The following is a 20,304-nucleotide window of genomic DNA, read 5'->3' on the forward strand; positions in this document are numbered from 1 at the left end:
TCACCGGCCACTGTCTCATAACCATAACTCCCATGCACTGCTGATGGTGAAAAGACATCACAAGATAAACAGCAAGAAATGGAAACCAAAACAAATTTGCCTGCCATCAACTCCTCAACATAAAGATCAAATGCTAACTGATGTACATACCCTGCAGTATAATGTTGATAAAAAGAACCAACCTCAGTCAACAACTCACCATGAACAAGTGATACAACCCACTATGACTGATCACCAGCTAAGTCAGAAGATGTCATAGCCAAAGGAGTAGAATCAATAACAACAACCGCTGAAGCATCACTCCCAAACTCCTGCTCTAAGTCATGTATTGTTAAGCTGTCAACCACAGAATCTATCGCCATGTCATGCCCATCATAACTCTCATCTCGAGGCGTCAAACCGTCCCATAACTGATGACAAGCACTAGGAACCAAAGTACATCTTTGTATCATCATCTCATCAACATGGTCATCAAAGGTAAATTGATGAGCATACCTCACAGTGTAATGCCGATAGAATGGGCCAATCTCAGTCAGTGGCTCAGACTGCAATCCAGATGAAACTAACTGCAATCGATCATTAACCATGTTGGAACTGACTACTACCTCTGAAGATATCACCAAGGGAGTATTACTAGCAGGAACCATGCCAACTGCCGATTCACCAACATCACACATGATCTTTGATACAACATCTCTAGTCTCTGTTCCATCAGTACTAGAGGCCACCACTATGTCAGGCATACCACAACAATCTGCTACAACACCCAACTCAACTGAACCTAACTCTAATGGGAACGAACCCGATATGCCAATGTTAGTATCAAGGATGGATGCATCCCCATCTCCACTGTCTTTGACAATCTCGACCATGGACATCCTCGGATCACTAGACACCACAGCTTGTGACTGTACAGAATCTGGTAAAGACTGCAGTCGCTCTAACTCCACGGTCACCTTAGCCAAATGAAATTGTAACTCCTCGAAAGCCAACTGTGTACTCTCAAGAATCTCAGAAGTCACCTCGAGCTGCTGAGTAAGCTCACTCACCTTATCTTCCTTGGCCAATAATGCATCGTATGCTGTACTCCCCCACTCCATAAGATAATCTCTATCGGCTACCAACTACATATAATTCTGCCTCAGAATCCGGATAGCCTCCCATAAAGAGTGGAATTCTGTCAAGGAAAGATAAATACCTCACTAGTAGGAGAACCCCATCCATAAACTGCTAACAACTAACGAGCAGCATTGAAATGTTGGCAAGCGATAGCAATGTCTTGCTCACTAACTCTCAACTGACTAGACACATGATGGCACTGGCTAGACTGTCTCCTACCAACCTCCTCTGATGCACTGTCTAAAGGAGTATCCTCAAAGTTACTGGTCTCTAGAGTATTACCATCCATATCCTGCGAATCAACTCCAAAGCTCATATCAACATACGGAGTATCAAAAACTGTAGCACCGCTATCCAACTCCTCTGTACCAAAAGAAATTGCCAAGGAAACTAAGTCTTCAAAAATGCCCACTGCATCCCCCTGGATGTCATCAATGCCAATATGATCCTGGGACTCATCTGTACACACTGCCAAATATGAAAGATCATCAACACATTCCAGCAAGAATGGTCGACTGGATATATGAACAAAGCCCAACACCGGTGTATAAAAACTAATACCAACATCGGACAAGCTGCTGGCGCAAGAGAAGACAACACCGTGCAATCTGCTAATCAAATCCATGATAGCACCCAAACAATCACTGCTACCAAAAAGTGTTAAAGATCTCCAGTCAACTGAATCCCAAACGCCAATATAACAATCTCGAGTCCATATCCGTAAACTAGAATCAGCTGGTAACTCAAGCAAACTCCTCACCTGAGTAATATGACCAATACCAACTAACTCCACATACTTGTCTGACATTGTCCCTGTATCCTGGATGTGAATGCAAGATGAACTCACAACATTATTAACCACATATGATTTACGTGCCGCAGAAAGCTGAGTATCAGGAGTGCAAGATGGAACTAAACTCAACTCCATGCCATGCTTATCCCCATGTCTCTCCCAGTCCTGTAATGCCAATGGAGTATTCACCAAAGAAGCTTGAGTGTCCTCAAGCTCGCGAGAAAGCCTGTCAACTTCCTTCTCCTTCCTCCTCAAGGCATCTAATAGTCTCTGACAAGTCTAAGAAGATGGTCACGATCTGATAGAAGATGTAAATAACTCAACTTCATCGTTCCCATTCCTTCCCTAATCGCCTGTAAGTCAACACAAGAAGACTTCGCCTGAACTCCCTTATGTCTACCCTGTAACTGAATCATCCGAATGTGATCCTCTATCATATCCTGCATCCTGTCATGATGAGATAATGAAGTCATAATACTGTCTTCGCTCACCTTTAGCTGGCTGGACAAATCATGTGAAGTACTACCAGCCTCAACCTCATGTGACAAAGCATCTATCTGTGCCTGGTACTCTCTCTTAGCAAAGTCATGAATGCTCAATGTCTGCTCATCTCTACCAAGTATCTCACCATCATGCACAACAACATCCTCATAATCATCATCTGAACCCACTACGTTGTAGTCACTGCCTGTTGGAACTAAACCATCCCGAGTACCTGTGACATCACCCTCTGACGACCTGTATACAATTGTCTCAACTTGAGTATCAAGTTGACCGTTACTATCAATTTGCGTAATATCCATTCCCACTACCTTCTAGAGTATTGTGTGCCCAACATCTTCCTCCAAGCTAGTCTGATTTTTGTCCTCCCTAGATTCGGCTATATGCTGGTCACCAACTGCTACAAACTCCTTGTAGAGGTTTCTAGATACCTCACTTGTAGAGACCTCTTGTTCCTCTTTGTCTTTGTTTTGTGATGTAGTCCTCTTAAACATGGAAACCATCAATTCATTCATCCTTTTCTGACTTTCATCCAACCTTTTCAAATTTTGTTTAAGCTTCTTCATATCCTTGTCCCACTGCTTCTGGGTACTTGAAGTAAACATGATTAACTAATTGATTCAATGCCCAATCTACCCAACAGGATGGCAGGTCAATAGCTTTGATACCACTGTAATAACCCCAACAGGTTATAACTCCTTCAAACACCAAAAATCTTTATACTTCAATTGTTTGACATTTCGTCAAACACTTTGCAAGCAAACTTTGATACCACTGTAATGGTCCTGCTCAATTCCGACCTTAAAATGCTGATTGAAGGCTCGAAAAATTTTGTCAAACACTTTGCATACAAGGGGCCATATGATTGATATAACTTTTCAGATTGCTGCAATGACTCTTGTTTCGATTTGCATCAAAGAGAATGCTTACAAAAAGACTCCAAATTGTCTAAACAATGACCTAACATGAATGTGCAACTAATTTTGACAATATTCAATACAAATATGTGACTTAAACTACTTGCAATATGCAGCTACAGAAACTAGTAATTAAGACAAATACTTTGGATGCAACCTAAGATGGCGTTAATGCACTTACAACCAAGTGGCATTAATATAAACACTTAGTATGCAAAATTATAACATTATTTATGCCAAAAAGAGAACTTACAGCCAATTGATATTTTGTCAAACAACTGGAACTTTGAAGGACAAAGCTAACAGATAGGAGCTTTGAAGGAAGAAATTATGTTTCAATTGTAACGAGTCATGGGAACTTGTACACAGATGCCTTCGCAAAGAGAAAATACACTACAACAACGTCATGTCTAATGATGAGGACAATCAAGAGAATCTACCAAAGGGCGGTCACCCATAGGAGGACTCCAAAATGATTAGCTTGAACCGTATGAAGAAGATCGCCCTAGCCAAGAGCCCGAGATGTATAGTATTTCGGGTAGAGGGAACCCTTCAAGGACAGAGGGTCATTGTGATGCTCGATAGCACAGCTACTCTAAACTTTACAAACTCATCCTTGGTGAAACAAAGAGGTCTACCTACAGAGGCTCACATAGAATTCCAAATCAAGAGCACCAAAGGAAAACTCTTACCCTACACACACCTTGTTCCCCAACTGAGTATCACAATGGCTAATCACACAGTGACGAAGGATTTCTTTATAGTAGACCTAAATGATATGGAAGCCATTATGGGCATACAGTGGATGGAGTCACTAGATTAATACACACAGAATTTCAAGTGGATGGACTTACCTTTTGTTGTCGATGGGAAGAAGGTTGTTCTCTAAGGGATGATCAGTGAGGGACTGAAGGAAGTTTCCGCACAACAGATGGAGGCCATTTTCGACATGATGACATTGCATGGATGGCACATCGCTTTGTTTGGACAAAACCAAAAAAAGGACAATGGACATACCACCAAGATGATGATCTACAAGCTATCTTGAATACCTGTGATAAATTTTTTGCACACATCCCTCTTAGCATACCTCCCCATCGTGGTTTTGAGCATACCATCATGTTGGAAGCCGGCGCCAAACCAGTTATCGCCACATCATACCACCATCCCAAAAATTCGAAGATGAGATTGAGAAGATGATTCAAGAGCTGCTTGAGAAGGGATGGATCTGTCCCATCTCTAGCCCTTTTGTATCATCAATGGTATTGGTTGAAAAGAAGAATGAGACTTTACTCATGCGTGTGGACTATCTTGCATTGAATAAGAAGATAATAAAAAATAGACACCCTATCCCCAAGATCAATGAATTATTGGATGAGTTGCATGGTGTTTATTTTTCTAAAATAGATCTCTATTCCGGATACCATCAGATCCATATGCGGGAAGAAGATGTGGCCAAGACGACTTTTCATTGTCACTACGAGCATTATGAGTTCTTGGTCATGACATTTAGATAAACGAATGCACCAACTACTTTTCAGTCTTGCATGAATTGCATCTTCAACAAACAATTGCGGTAAGTACTTGTTGGTATTCTTTAATGATATCCTTATTTATAGTAGAACCTAGGAAGAACACTTGAGACATTTGGATGAACTCTAGTGATCATGGAGGCTTAGTCCTTGTTCGCCAAGCAATCCAAGTGCAAATTTGGAATGACAGAAATATTATACCTAGGGCACATTGTTAGTAAACTTGTTGTATAGGTCCACAAGGAGAAGATTCAAGCTATCCTTGATTGGCCTCCACCAAAATTGCTCTCCAAGTTGCGATGGTTCTTTGGGCTGTGCAGTTATTATCGAAGGTTTGTAAAAGGATTCTCTTAGCTCAGTGCACCATTAACAAATTTAACTAAGGAGGGTTCTTCCAGTCAAATGAAAAGGCGCAACACACTTTTGATAAGTTAAAAGAAGCAATGAGCACTTGCCCGGTTCTCGCTTTACCTTACTTCACTCAACCATTCATTTGGAGTGTGATGCATCCTGAGAGGACGTTGGCGCTATATCGATGCAGGAAAGACACCCTATTGCCTATGAGAGTCGGAAGCTTTCACAAATTGAGTGCTTATATTCCATTTATGACAAAGAGATGTTGGCCATAGTGCATGCCCTAACCAAGTTTTGGCAATATCTGGCAGGAGCCAAGTTCATTGTCCATACTAATCATAATAGTTAAACATATTTTCTAGAGCAATGAGATATGAACGAGAGGCAACAAAAATGGGTAAGATTCAGGCTTTTGATTTTGACATTAAATATGTGAAGGGAAAGAATAATGTGGTTGCATATGCTTTGTCAAGAAAACTCACCATCTGCTTACTGTCTCAAATTTCAGCTGACTAGAAAGCACACTTATTGGTGGAATATTCTAAAAACACATTTGCATGTAAGCTAATGGATGGCGACACTCAGGACGATCAATACAAGGTGATGGATGACATGATTTAATATAAGGATCGAATATACTTAGTGCCTAAGCCCAAACTGAAGCAGATAATCCTGAAGGAAATACATGCCTCACCCTTGGTCGGACACCCGGGATTTCTCAAGACCTATAGAGAACTAAAGGAGAGGTTCTGGTGGAAAGGACTTAAAGATGCTATTTTGCAGTACGTGCGGAAATGTGCAGTATGCCAATAAAACAAATTTGAACACACTTTGTCAGATTGTTACAAACCTTACCGATACCAAAACAAAAGTGGCAAAGTATCTCTATGGAATTCATCGCTAGACTTCCTTAGGTAAATGAAAGGCATTGTATCTCTGTGGTGGTTGACAGATTTACGAAGTATGCACACTTCTTTGCCATCTCCTCAAATTTCCAAGCTGCACAGGTAGCCGACTTATTTTTCAAAAAAGTTTTCCACCTACACAAGTTACCCCGAAATATTGTTAGTGACAAGATGATTGGTCTCTCAGTATCTTCTGGACAGAATTATTTCGGTTGGCAGGAACATAATTGTTGCAAAGTACCAAATACCACCCTTAGACTGACAGACAAATGAAGATTGTGAACAAGTGGTTAGAAGGCTACTTCCTGAACTATGTTTCAACACAGCAACAAGCGTAGGTCAAATGGTTGCATTTGGGGGAATACTATTACAATACAACTTATCACATGTCTATTGGGATGGCACCCTTCAAAGAACTCTATGGGTATGAACCCCTTTCATTTGTGGACATGGTTCTGGGTGACAATTGTGCACCTAGGGCAAAAGACTGGCTTCAAGAGGGGCAAAGATATTCTGAGATTCTTGAAGGAAAACTTGCAAAGGGTGCAGAATCAACAAAAGATCTATGCCGACAGGCACCAAATTGAGAGAAGTTTTGAGGTGGGCGATCTGGTCTATCTCAGACTCCAGCCATATAGGAAATCATCACCGAAGGCAAAAGGGGAAGACAAAAATGAGGCCATGTTTTTATGGCCCTTATTGTGTAACTCATTGTACCAATGAAGTTGCCTATGAACTTGAACTGCCAGAAGGGAGTCGCATCCACAACTCTTCCATGTCTCTTGCTTGAAGAAAGTTGTGCGAACACATTCTTCGGCATCCGGTGTTGTGTTTGTTAGAAGACAATAAAATTTTGGAATGGGAGGATTGTAATGTTCCCGTCGTAAAATAAATAAAAAACTTTGTCTATGGGCCGATTGATTTAATATATCTTAGACCCATGTTTATTTTTATTTGCATCCATAGATGTTACCGTCACTCACTTTGTAAACCCTTGGGAGTTCTTCCTAACGGTATTTAAATATGACATGTAGGTAGTGATTGATATGTGAATTTGGATTATTTAATTGTATTGTGAATTCCAATTGGAATTCTACTCTTCTTTCCATTTTGAAAGTGAAAGACCTTCCCTATTTGGCTCACACGATTTCTATGGGATTCAACCCTCACCCTAATCTGTTCTATATTCTTGACTCAGAGCATTATTTTTGTTATCATTGTTTCTTGGAAAATATATATATATATTGATTCAAATAATGCTCGTACACTCTATGTTTGTATTGATATCTCTGTATTTGCTCAACTTCATTGTCATTGAAGGAAACACAATTTCCCATTTCCATTCATTTATCCATGCTCACAATAGCAACCTTTAGCAATCATCATTCTATTCTAATGTGGAGCCTAATCAAACTTGGAGGTTTATTTGGTGTGGTTTTCTCCCCATATTATTTCTACGAGGATTTGGGGGCAGCACCCTCGAAGCCAAAAATGACCTTATATTGTAAAAGGCGACAGCTACTATTTTTCTATTGGAAGACTTATTCTAGCCCTAATTATGTAAGTGGTAAAACGCTTGTATAAAAAGGCTTAGAGTTAGGGATTTCATAATGTAATGGTGATATTGTAGCTTCTTGCGGCGGTATTGAGTTGTAAGGGATTGCGGATTGTAATCACTAGATAATAATAATATTGGACTTGTTGTTGGTGGACGTAGCCTTGGGATTGGGTGAACTACGTTATATCTTGGTGTCTTGTGTTCTCTTCTGTGCTATCTATTATTTTTTGATATTCGTTATATTTGCATGTAATTGTTATTTCTATCTGAAGTTAATCCTAATTCCTAACAAGTGGTATCAAAGCTAGACGGACATTTGTTTTTAGCCAAATCGTCGTCTCTTTTTTTTTAGTGATCATCTGCAGGAAGCTCTCATGGTTGAGTGGGAGCGATGGAAGATGAGGGTAAGCTGAGGGTTGACAAGTTTAATGGGCAGAACTTTCAATTATGGAAGATGCAAATGGAGGACTATCTCTATCAGAAGGATTTATCGAAGCCGTTGGAAGGAAAATCCAAGAAACAGGGAACTATGACAAATGAGGACTAGGACATTTTAGATAGAAAGGCACTTGGAAGCATTAGATTATGCTCGGCACCATCAGTGACCTTTAATATCTCAAAAGTGAAGATGACGGAAGAGTTGATGGAAACCCTATCGAAATTGTATGAAAAGCCCTCCACTTCAAATAAGGTATTTCTCATAAAGCATTTATTTAATATGAAAATGGTAGAAGGTGGATTTGTTGCTAATCATTTAAATGGATTAAATACTATTACTAGTCAGTTATCTTTCATGGGTATTAATTTTGATGAAGAAATTAGGGGCTCTCTTGATTTTGTGTTCTTTGCCTAAAAGCTGGAATGGCTTAGTAATGGCTGAGTAATTTTGTTTTTGGATTTAATACCCTAAAATTTGATGATGTGATTGGTGTTATTCTGAGTGAGCAAACTTGTCGGAAAACCTCAGGTGGATCTACATCAGGAAGTGCTTTTAAGGCACGAAGTAGAGGTAGAATGACTGAGAGAGGAAATAATTCCGGAAATCAAGAGGAAAGTCAAAGGGAAAAGGGTCTCAATCCAAAGGACCAAGAGATTGCTAGTACTGTGGGAAACCAAGGCATAAGAAGAAAGATTGTTGGACTTGAAAGAACAATGAAGGAGATAAACCAAGAGGGAACAAGGAGGCAAATGTGGTAGGTAACAAATCCAAATAGGATGTTTTGCTTCTTTCTTTAGAAACTATTGATGATTCATGGGTTTTAGATTCTGGTGCTTCATTTCATGCTACACCTCATAGAGGTTATTTTATTGATTATGTCCAATAGGATTTTGTGCTTGTGTATTTGGGGGATAATGAACCCTGTCAGATTGTCGGAAAGGGAAAAGTTAAGATTAAGTTGCAGAATGGGAATTATTGGCTGGGCGATGAGGGTTGTGTAGTTACTTTTAATGATAAAAATTGGAAGGTTTCAAAAGTTCCCTTGTAGTAGCAAAAGGTGTGAAACTAGGCACTTTATATCTTTGTACAAGTTATTTTGTTCCTTCTACTTTGATTATTTCAGAGAAAAATATATGTTCAAGAACAGTTGCTGCAATTGAGCAAGGAAAACAAACGACTACTATAGATTCTAATACAGCGTTATGGCACCATAGGCCTAGGCACATGAGTGAGAAAGGTATGAAAGTACTTCATTCAAAGCAAGTTTTATCAGGCCTGAAATGTGCTAATATGGATTTCTGTGAAAGTTGTGTATGAAAAACAAAAGAGAGTGAATTTTGTGAAGACTGGGAAGGAAAAAAAAAGTGAGAGATTAGAGCTCATGCATACAGATGTATGGGGACCAGCTCAGGTATCTTCCCTTGGTGGCTCTCATTATTATGTTTCATTTATTGATGATGCAACTAGAAAAGTATGGGTTTATTTCCTTAGACAAAAATTTGATATATTTCAAACATTTAAGAAATGGAAATGTTTGGTTGAAAATGAGACTGGAAAGAAATTAAAATGTCTCAGATCTGATAATGGTGGTGAGTATTGTAGTCATGAATTTAAAAATTATTGCTCCGCTAATGGTATTCATAGACAGAAAACTGTTCCAAGGACTCCACAGGAAAATGGAGTGGTTGAATGCATGAATAGGACTATAATGGAGCATGTAAGAAGTATGAGGTTGCATGCAAGGTTTCCCTTAAACATGTGGGCGGAGGCTATCAATTCTATTGTATATTTGATTAATAGAGGTCCCTCTACTCCTTTGAGTTGTGGTATTTCAGAGGAAGCATTGACTGGTAAGAAGCTGAGTTATTCTTTTCTCAAAAACTTCTGTTGTGAAGCATTTGCTCATATAGATTCTGACGATAGAACCAAGCTGGAAGCTAAGTCAAAGAAATGTATATTTGTTGAATATGGCATTAATGAATTTGGTTATAGGCTTTAGGATTTTGCAAATCATAAAATTGTAAGAAGCAGGGATGTCATGTTCAATTAGAAAGTGTTGTATAAAGATCTGTTACAGCAGCATGAGAAGAAAGAAAATGATTATGTAGTGCTGGATGATACTCCAAAAGATGACGTTCCAGCAATTCCTCACGATGTGCAACAACTACAACAACAAATACCACACACTCCAGTGAATGTTAGACAATCAACAAGGCTAAGTAGACCTCCAGAAAGATTTTCTCCTTGTATTCTATGTTACTGATGCTGGTGAACCTAAATGTTATGATGAAGCTGTGCAGGTGGATACAAAGATTCTATGGGAGTCTGCAATGAAAGATGAAATGGACTCTTTGCTGAAAAATAAGACGTGATTTATGCAAGTTGCCTTCAAGTAAAAGGGCTTTACAGAACCAATGGGTTTATAGGTTAAAAGAAGAGGATGGAGGTAAGAAAAGATTTAAAGCCGGATTAGTGGTAAAAGGATTTACACAGAAAAAGGCATTAATATTGATGAAATATTCTCTCCTGATGTAAAAATGACTTCTATTCGCACTATTTTAAGTATTGTGGCTATTGAAGATTTGCATTTGGAGCAGCTTGATGTTAAAACAGCCTTTCTTCATGGTGATTTGGATGAAGAGATCTATATGGCACAGCCACAGGGATTTGAGATCAAAGGTAAGGAAAACTTAGTTTGCCGATTGAAGAAAGTTTTATATGGCTTGAAGCAAGCACCTCGGCAATGGTATCTAAAATTTGACAGTTTTATGCATGAGCATGGATACAATAGGTATCGTTCAGATCATTTTATTTATTTCAAGAGGTTGGCTGATGATAGCTACATTATTTTATGTTTATATGTTGATGATATGCTTGTAGTCGGGTTTAAAATGGATCACATTAAGGGGTTAAAAGAACAGTTAGCACATTCATTTGCTATGAAGGATTTGGGGGCAGCAAAACAAATCCTTGGTATGAAGATATGCAAAGATAGGAAGAACAGGAAATTAACATTATCTTAGGCTGATTATATTATGAAGTTGTTGCAATGTTTCTCTGTGGAGAATGCTAAAGCTGTCAACACAACTTTACCTGATCATTTGAAGTTGACTAAGGAGATGTGTCCAAAGCCACAAGAAGAGGAGGATAAGATGTCTAAGGTACCTTGTGCTTCAGTTTTAGGAAGCTTGATGTATGCTATGGTATGTACTAGGCCAGATATTGCACATGCAGTGGGAGTTGTTAGCAGGTATATAAGTCATTCAAGAATTGATCATTGGAATGCGATTAAATTGATTCTCAAATATTTGAGAGGAACATCTAGTAAGTGTGTACATTTTGGGGGCTCTACTACTAATTTACAAGCATATTTTGACTTGGATTTGGCAGGGGATATTGATACCAGGCGAAGCACTACAGGTTATGTATTTACTATTGGTGGGGTAGTCATGAGTTGGGTTTCTAGGTTACAGAAGGTTAATGCTTTATCCACTACAGAGGTAGAGTATGTTGTTGATACAGAGGCATTCAAGGAGATGATATGGCTTCAGTTCTTCATGGAAGAGTTGGGACATACTATTTGTTCACAAATAGCCAAAGTGTTATTCATCTTTCAGGTTAATCCTAACACATTCTACACAGTTTGCACTTCCATATGCCATCACCCCTCTAGCCTGTATGGCCAATAGTCTACACACCATCAACCCTTACATCTATATGGCCAATACTCTATATGCCACCAATCTCTTGCGCCCATACTGCATCCTTGTTGCACTGTATCCTACCACCGTACGACATCCATTCCCTTTGGATCAAGTTCCCTTTGGGTCAAGATTCCCTTCGGACCAAGTTCCCCTTCGGATCGAGATCCCCTTCGGACAAAGATTCCCTTCGGACCAAGTTCCCCTTTGGATTGAGCTCCCCTTCAGATCAAGTTCCCCTTTGGGTCAAGATCCCTTCGGACCGAGTTCCCCTTTTGTACTGAAATTCCCTTCAGATCAAGAACCCCTTCGAACTAAGATTGCTTTCAGACAAAGATCATCTTGGGAACATTATCGAAGTTGTTGTACCACCAATACTGGAATCTTCAACGCCATGGAATCCTTATGAAAGAAAAAAGATTGAACCTTCCTTGACATGCATGAAAATGGAGAAGATTGACAAGTCATTTATTCCTCTTAAAGAAGAAGCATCACCAGAGAGCACAAAATTGTATATGAGTTTCAGTGTGGATTTGAAGATGAAAATTGCCACATTATTTAAGCTAGAATTGATATGTTCACCTGTGTCTCTAGCGATATGAAAGAACGCATGAACCACATTAAATCCATGGTTTCATTCCCCCCTAAGTTGGAAACTTTGACCTTTGATGCTTTTAACTTTGATCAAGAAGAAGATAGTTCTTTTTATAAGGTTGCAAATTTTTCAAAAAATCGTAGACAAGTTTCCAAGAGAATAAGTCACTTGGCATTTTGATTTGGAAGTGCTCACAAGTTTTTGGCAAGTTTTCCAATATTGGACACCATGATCACCATTCCATGTAGTTGTATCAAACTACTACTAAGTTTCACACAACTGTAGCAATAGTCAACAACAATAGCTCCCACAATACGACCATGTCAAGTAGCATTATTGTTTTGTCTCATAAGAACAAACATATCAATGCACCAAGTGACCAAACCAAGGCCAACTATCATAATTTGCATCAATATTGAAAGATCAGAGTATAGACAACACATCTTCAAGTTATCTACGCAACTTTTAAGGATAGATAGCCTCCTAGAAAAATGCTCAACTCAGAGATTTCACAACGCAACACATAAGTTGATCATTACATCAATAAACATGTCAAGAAGGGATGACTAGGGACAAATATGTAGACTATTCATGATCTAATGTCAAATCACATCTTAACATTTTCAAACCTAATCCTTAGTTAAGTATTTAGAAAATGCTCTGTCACCTATAGGAAGTCCAAAACTGGACACCATAGCACAAGATAGACTTATTGAACCAAGGAGAACAAAGCTGACTTCCAAATTGCATTTTCTACTGCAAACAATAAAATCTGGAAACACTAGTGATACCATGGCTCAATACTTGAAGCTTGTTGACTCTAAAAATGCAAAAATCCAACCCCTTGAATGAAAGTTGTGCTTTCTAACAAAAATTGGCTCTTCATGTATTTCCAAAACACAATTTGCCACTATTATGGTGCCAAACTAGTAGGGGCAGTTGTGCCACCAAGCTGCTTGATGGCAAAGCTTTGGTGGTGGTGGGCTCCAAATCTGCAGATTTAGTATAATTGCTAGCTAGTGGCTCATTAGTGGCAGGACCCCAACTCAAACAATGGGGCGTTCCTAGGAGTAGGGCCTATGACCCATTAAAATATTTGTATATCCATGTGACTTGCCAATTAAACCTTTCTTTCATATTTTATTTGTGTATCCATGTGACTTGCCAATTGATGTATGAAAATATGTTGAGTATTCTTATAATACTTGTATCAGACTAGATTGTACGTTTTGTTGATTGTGATATCATATTATGGAATTGTCTGACCATAGGAATTTTGCATGATTGAACATACTTTCGATTCCATCAATTCTTCCATGTACTATGCATTGGTCTACACTCCAAAGTATATCAAGCTTTATATAGAGCCATGGGTTTTTGAGCTTCTTTACTCTAGTTGAGGTCTATTTTTTCATAAGAAGCCATTTGTTTGCAAAACTTTACTGCCAAAACCATTAGATAAAGAGACAAAAAGAACAATTTGCCATATTCAAAGACAAACCTGAGGTTGTCAACAACTCAAGTTTGCAGCACATCCAAAACCTTGAATTTTTAATATTTATTTTTTTGTTACAAATCCAAGGTTTCACGTAAGAGTTTAAGATGTTTCTTCTAACGACCATTCGTTGATACCAAGTAAAAGGATTTCGGCAGCAATACTATACTATCTTCAAAGAATCCTCATAAGAGAAAAATATGAAAAGCAAATATTCAGAATCTACAATACAAAAATAAATAAATGCACCGGAAAATAACACTTGGTGCACCTTGGAAAAACCCTCTCAAAAAAAACCCAGCCTCCAAAAGTACCATTTGATTTATTATCAGAAGAACAATATTGCAATACACTCTCAAAGTTTCCACACAAGGCCTTTAAAGTGTCAAGCATCATAGTTGCATTCCTCCATGCAAACAAGCATTTTAGAAACCATGCTTTCTCCACTCATTTGTAACTTACACAATATGCTCAAGCAACCTTAGCCAACTCGAAAAAGGTTACTAGCACCTTTACAATTATTCATGTGACTGCTTTTATAGAAACAAGCTTGCATAAAACGCCAAGTGGTATTACATAAAACATGTGCCTCAAAATCATGAAACCATGACTCCAAATTTTTTTTTAAAATTCTAGGGTTTCCCAACATCAAATATTTTCCTAATGTGACACCCACATTAAGTATTTATTCCAGTGTCCCATACAACATACAAGTGGCCTCAAGAATGTCTAACCCATGAAGTATCCACATGTCTAAGATGCATTACAAATAAAGCTTTATTTTTACATTATTAGCATTGTGCAAGGTGTGTAACAACTTTTTCAACAACTTGGTCATACCTTGTGTTTGTGTTGGAAATATTTGGTGGGAAAAAAATCATCTACCTTGATGTTAGGCAAGTTATTCAGGAGATTATTTTGGAAGTTTCAGAGAGTGTTTTTTTCTTTGTGCTTCAGATTTTATTTCTTTGTCCATTTGTTTCAGGACTAAATGTTTGAGTGTTTGAGTTTATCAAATGAGACTTCCTTATATTTCTATGCAGAATCTAACAGCAACAAATAAAGCTATAGATAAAGATGGCTGGCTTGACACGGGTGACATAGGATGGATTGTGCCACAATCATCAGTAGGTGCTGCACGTAATTGTGGAGGAATGCTTGTGCTTGAAGGCCGTGCAAAAGATACCATTGTACTTTCTTCAGGTACAACATTACACTAATGCATATCTTGAGCACAGTTCAGAACATCAGAGTAGGAGTTTAACATCATTGTACTTTTCAAAGGTTTCAATAATATACTTAAGAAAATTCTAATCATAGTTCAACTGTTCTTTTATTACCATTGTGAGTTCTCTGCCACACTGGACAATTAACTAAAAATCATTTATTTAAACTAAAGGCTCATCTTGAGGATGGTGCATGATATTTCAAAATCTAAGTGTTTTCTAGTATCACCACTTGGAATCAAATCTAGTCACAATCTTTTTACCCGAGTATGAGTTTGATTGTAAAAGTCTCATACCAAGCTAGAGTATCGAGAATCATCCTTATAGCCATATTAAAAGATTTTCTACACTTAGTCACCTTAAGTAAGGAATGATAGCTTTTATCATTTGAAGTTGTTCGCATATGTATGATATGCATGGAATAATGTTGGCATTTTTGGGTGAGATTGACACATTTCTTCATTCTCATCTACTCTCTCAAGTCTTAACAGTCTAGGAGGTCTCATGACAAATGGCTTTGTTGTCCCTAATGTTGTTCTCAAACAGCTTTTCAAGGCTGCAAATGGGAAAATTATAAGCTTATTTGAATCTGATTTCTAGAATCAGTGTATACGTGGCCCTATTTATTGGTAGAACTCTTCATTATATTGGTTTCACTCTTTTGAGCTTCCTCATACTTTGCAAAGTGACTTTACATTCTGTGACTGTTGAGGATCGTTGATCAGATGTGGTATGATAAAGAGGGCTGCTACTTATAATAGTATTACAGTGTTCTGCAATATTTTCCTATTGTTCATTTTTCACATATGTTCAAATGAAGTAAAATACATGCTTATTACTTTCAAAGTAATTTTCAGAACATACATCAAAGAAAAGTATTTTATTCATTTTGAAATAATGTTCAATATTTGCATAATGAAGCAAACCATAACACAAATTAAATGCTGAAAGTAAATTTCTCCCACACATCTGACTGTGAGAGTAGTCTCTACATGCTGACATACATCTATATCCTACTGAAATCAATAACTGAGTAGAAGGGTAAAAGGAGAAAGGATCATGGGCACCAGTCATTGCCTGTAATGACTGGTGATATGGCGTCCAACTGCATCCATCCTCTCGCTGCTCCAGACATCGCCTGTTCCGTGCTTCCAATCCCTGTATTCACAAAGAAGAGAATGGGTTAGATCCAATGGATCTAAGCAATGCTGATGACTCACTCAAATCTCATATTTACCATCCTACATGCTATTCATCTCAGTAAAATACAGACGTACATCAGCAAATAGAAAGGTCGATCATGAGGTGCAAGAGTATTAAAGGGACAATTCATTTTTGTTTTGAAACCTTTTACTTATAAAATTTGGTGAAAACAGGATAGACGTAGCAGATGGAATTGGTATGTATACAAATAGCAGCAAATGAAACATTAAAGGGACAAACTTTCAAAAGTTTTGAAACCTTTTGTTTCATTCATACAGCGAGATTGAAAGCTACAACAGGAGATCTTCTAAGGACAAGTATTTTCGAAATTGCAAAAGAAACATGCTATTGATGCAAGCAATGCTCAAAGATCTGACTAAAATCTTTTGTGGCATAGAAATTCATGTATAGCAAAGAGATAAAAACATCAACTCTGCTGAAAGAAACTCTCATGAATTTTGCTCAGACATCAACATAGAATTAACACAAATGGAGTATCACAGTCATCTACAGGTTTGTTGTCAACAGTTTATTGAAAATTTTATATACAGCAAAGTGAAAAAGGAAAATGCATGGACTACTTTCAGCAGATAAAATCTAATGAAAAGAATGTCATCATAGCTTACACCAAAAAATTAAATAACAGATGAGCCTAGTGTTATGGTGACTGTTAGCAAAATAAACATTATGTGTAACAGTTTTGCAAAGGTCTAAACAAGAAGATGCGTATACAGCAGAAGACCACGGATGGAATATCATTTTGAAGCCAAAAAAATCCTCATAATAAGGCACAGATCTGAGTTATCTGCAATGTCTTCATGCATAGTTATTTCCAGCAAAGATAAGACAATGGAATGTCAAGCAAACAGAATGTTCATAATTTCTGTATAGTAACGTCCAGCAAGTCAACCACGATCTGGGTGTCTTATGAACTTTCATATAACAAAAGAAAGAAAAGATGAACAGCTGGAATCATTTTTCCTGCATACACATGAAGCAAAAAAAATTTCATAAGGAGATGAGGAGGAAAAGATAATTTAACAAGGTCACGATTTATTTTTTATGTTTCCAAGCAACAGAGGATCAGGCAACAACAGAGGAAAGCTTCATTGAAAAGAAATCACAAATCTGGAGGTTTACAGCATCCAGAATTCAAACCTAAGGAGAGCAGATATAAACAGAGATTGATTTTTAACGACTTTCAGCAAGGAGTTACTATTTACAAGAGTAGTTTTGCAAATATCTCTTTAAAAATTTCATATATAGCAAAATGGAAACTTACTTACAGCTTTAACAAAAGCTATATGAAAAGTCGAATCAGAGAAAAGGTCTCTACCTTCATACCAGCGTAAAAACGTGAGAACCCAGCAAAGAGCCAAAAAGAATTCACAATTATTGCTATAATTTCAGCATTAAAAAATTTCCATTTAAATTTAGTAAATGATTTCCAAGAAAAATCACAGATTTGAAAGTGATAATGACGTCCAAGGTTCAGACACAACAAGAACCAGTAACTCAAATTTATGATAAACTTACAGCAAAGAACCACAAAAGGCATCCATGGAATTGGCTTCAAAAGAAATGAAAGAAACAGCGCCATATTACATACCATGAGCTGTGAACCTCCAGGTGTCTTAACGACAGAGCTAAAGAAAACGGCTGCAGCAAAACCCCTTTATTTCATACCAAATGCGTATCTCCAGCCATGCCAACATCAAGAAAAGTGAAGCAACTTCAATACTCAGCAAAAGGAGAGACGTCATCAAAAGGAATGTGGAGTCAGCTGTAGAAGACGACTACCTAACACCAATTGGCACCCTTGAAAAAATTTCATTTTTTCATACCAAGATCTGAATGCTTCATGGCGGATAAGGGTTTCTTCTAACCCTAACATATTTGCTGCTCATTCACGTGAGTTTCAAATGAGGAAATAAAATCGCAATCTCTCCTTTTAACCTTTCCTCAATTACATTTTAGAAAATTTCGGGTCCAGGTAATATGGAGTCGTTTTTCTTTTATGCAATTTGAGATAGTGCTATAGATTTATAATATAATGTCTATATAATTATTATTAAATTGCATTGCTTTAACATAAATATTGTAATATTATTTGTCTTTAGTTGATAATTTATAAATCAACTAATAGATAATGATAAATTTTGAATGCAATTTAATAATAATGCCAAATAAAAGGGAGAACTCACTTTTGTCTTGCGTTTTTATTTTTATTTTTTAATTGCATAGTATTAAATTGTAATTATTATTAAGTAATTGATATTCTTCAAATCAATTATTTGATAATAACCTTCATGCAATTAAAAGAGAATGGAATCAATAAGTCAATTTATAAATCAACTAATAGATAATGATAAATTTTGAATGCAATTTAATAATAATGCCAAATAAAAGGGAGAACTCACTTTTGTCTTGCGTTTTTATTTTTATTTTTTAATTGCATAGTATTAAATTGTAATTATTATAAAGTAATTGATATTCTTCAAATCAATTATTTGATAATAACCTTCATGCAATTAAAAGAGAATGGAATCAATAAGTCAAGAGTCAAAACGAGTTAAAGGAGGAGTTGGCATATTTAAATGCCAAATTTCAACGGGCAGCTTCAGTTGATATATTTAGAGGCATAGTTCAGGCTGAAGACTTCAGAGTGCATTATGGAGTGATTTATGGCAGTTTGGGGGACTTTTTTACACTTTTCTTATGCATGGTTGGTGGAACCTCAGTTAGAGATATTTTGAGCATGTCATTAGACTTTTCAGAGGTGCTTAATAATGAGTTAACTCATTATTTCGACCCAGCTTTTCTGCTTTGAGACAGTTGTATTATTGATATATACTCCTCTTATTTTTGAGGAAGGGGTTTAGATTTGGAGGGAGGACGCTTATGTGATTTGATCCTTAAGTGTATATTTTTTTTATGATTCTAATCCATTATGCAGATGTATTGTTTTGAGGGCCTTTGATAAAAATAAAGTTTTCATTGGAACCAGTTTTGGAGTTGATAGATTTAGTTGTGTGTGTTAAGGTGATTGATGTTATTCAAATTGTGTTTTAATTATAGGCCTTTCTGAATGATGTCTTATCTTGTACCTTCTTTATAAATAGCCGTTCATAGGTTTTGAGTTGTGTTTAAATTATTGATGTATTCGATTGTGATCAAATTCCTTTCGTATATTTTCAAGTTCATAGACCTTCTCTTAAATCATTGATGTGAATTAGCAAATTTTCAAATAAGGTTTCTTGTGAATGTCTTGTCAAAGCTTTCATTGTGTCTCAAGTATAGCAGTAATCTGTGTTATCAATTTTGGTGTATCACCTTACTTCTTTAAGTTTTCTATGTTTTAGGTCATCTTTTTACCCTTTCCCATCTGAAAGTTTTCACATTTCCATTAGTATAAGTAAGGTATAAGATATATCATACAGGAACCGGCCTAGAATCCTGTTGGTAAACAGATTTGTCACAGAAGAATTTGCCCAATGGAATGTATGTGGCAAATCGTTCACAACAGTTGGATAGGCCCTTGATATCCGGCCTTCCTCTGCGTTGGGAGGGGCAGCTCCCTCGTAAGATATAATTTTTAAAAGGTTTTTCAATTAAAGAATCTAAAACTTCAAAATTTAAGAGAAAGTTGTGGAAGGTGAATGCACCACACGCCCTCACAGCCTTCGGAGATTAACAAGATCGATAACAGAGATACCCAAGAACTACGCTTGAAAGCAACCTGTATTATTAAGCACATTCATTATCATCTGTAAACATTTGCATAGCACCATGAGAATGTCCACTACAACGTATAACAATTTGGATTTTAAAATAAGAAACCCAAAGTAGATCTCATTTCATTTCCTTGCACCAAGAAAAACAATAGAGATTTTTCAATTCAGAGATAAAAAGTGTACATACTTTCCAAAATTTATCCCTCGATCAAAATTTCAGCATAGTGTTCCC

General features: G+C 37.2%; 1 protein-coding gene across 2 annotated transcripts in view; it reads left to right on the forward strand.

The window, feature by feature from the left end:
* Window positions 1-20,304, forward strand: part of LOC149534278 (long-chain-fatty-acid--[acyl-carrier-protein] ligase AEE15, chloroplastic-like) — a 355,752-nt gene that overhangs the window by 311,718 nt on the left and 23,730 nt on the right. For both annotated transcript variants that reach the window (XM_089803121.1, XM_089803120.1), the window contains one exon: window positions 14,953-15,112. In XM_089803121.1, coding sequence (XP_089659247.1) covers window positions 14,953-15,112 — 160 coding nt within the window. The remainder of the gene's footprint in view (window positions 1-14,952; window positions 15,113-20,304) is intronic.

The sequence above is a fragment of the Cupressus sempervirens genome, chromosome 10 (genome assembly GCF_028749045.1).
Source record: "Cupressus sempervirens isolate cs-2001-9-10 chromosome 10, ASM2874904v1, whole genome shotgun sequence".
NCBI lineage: Eukaryota > Viridiplantae > Streptophyta > Pinopsida > Cupressales > Cupressaceae > Cupressus > Cupressus sempervirens.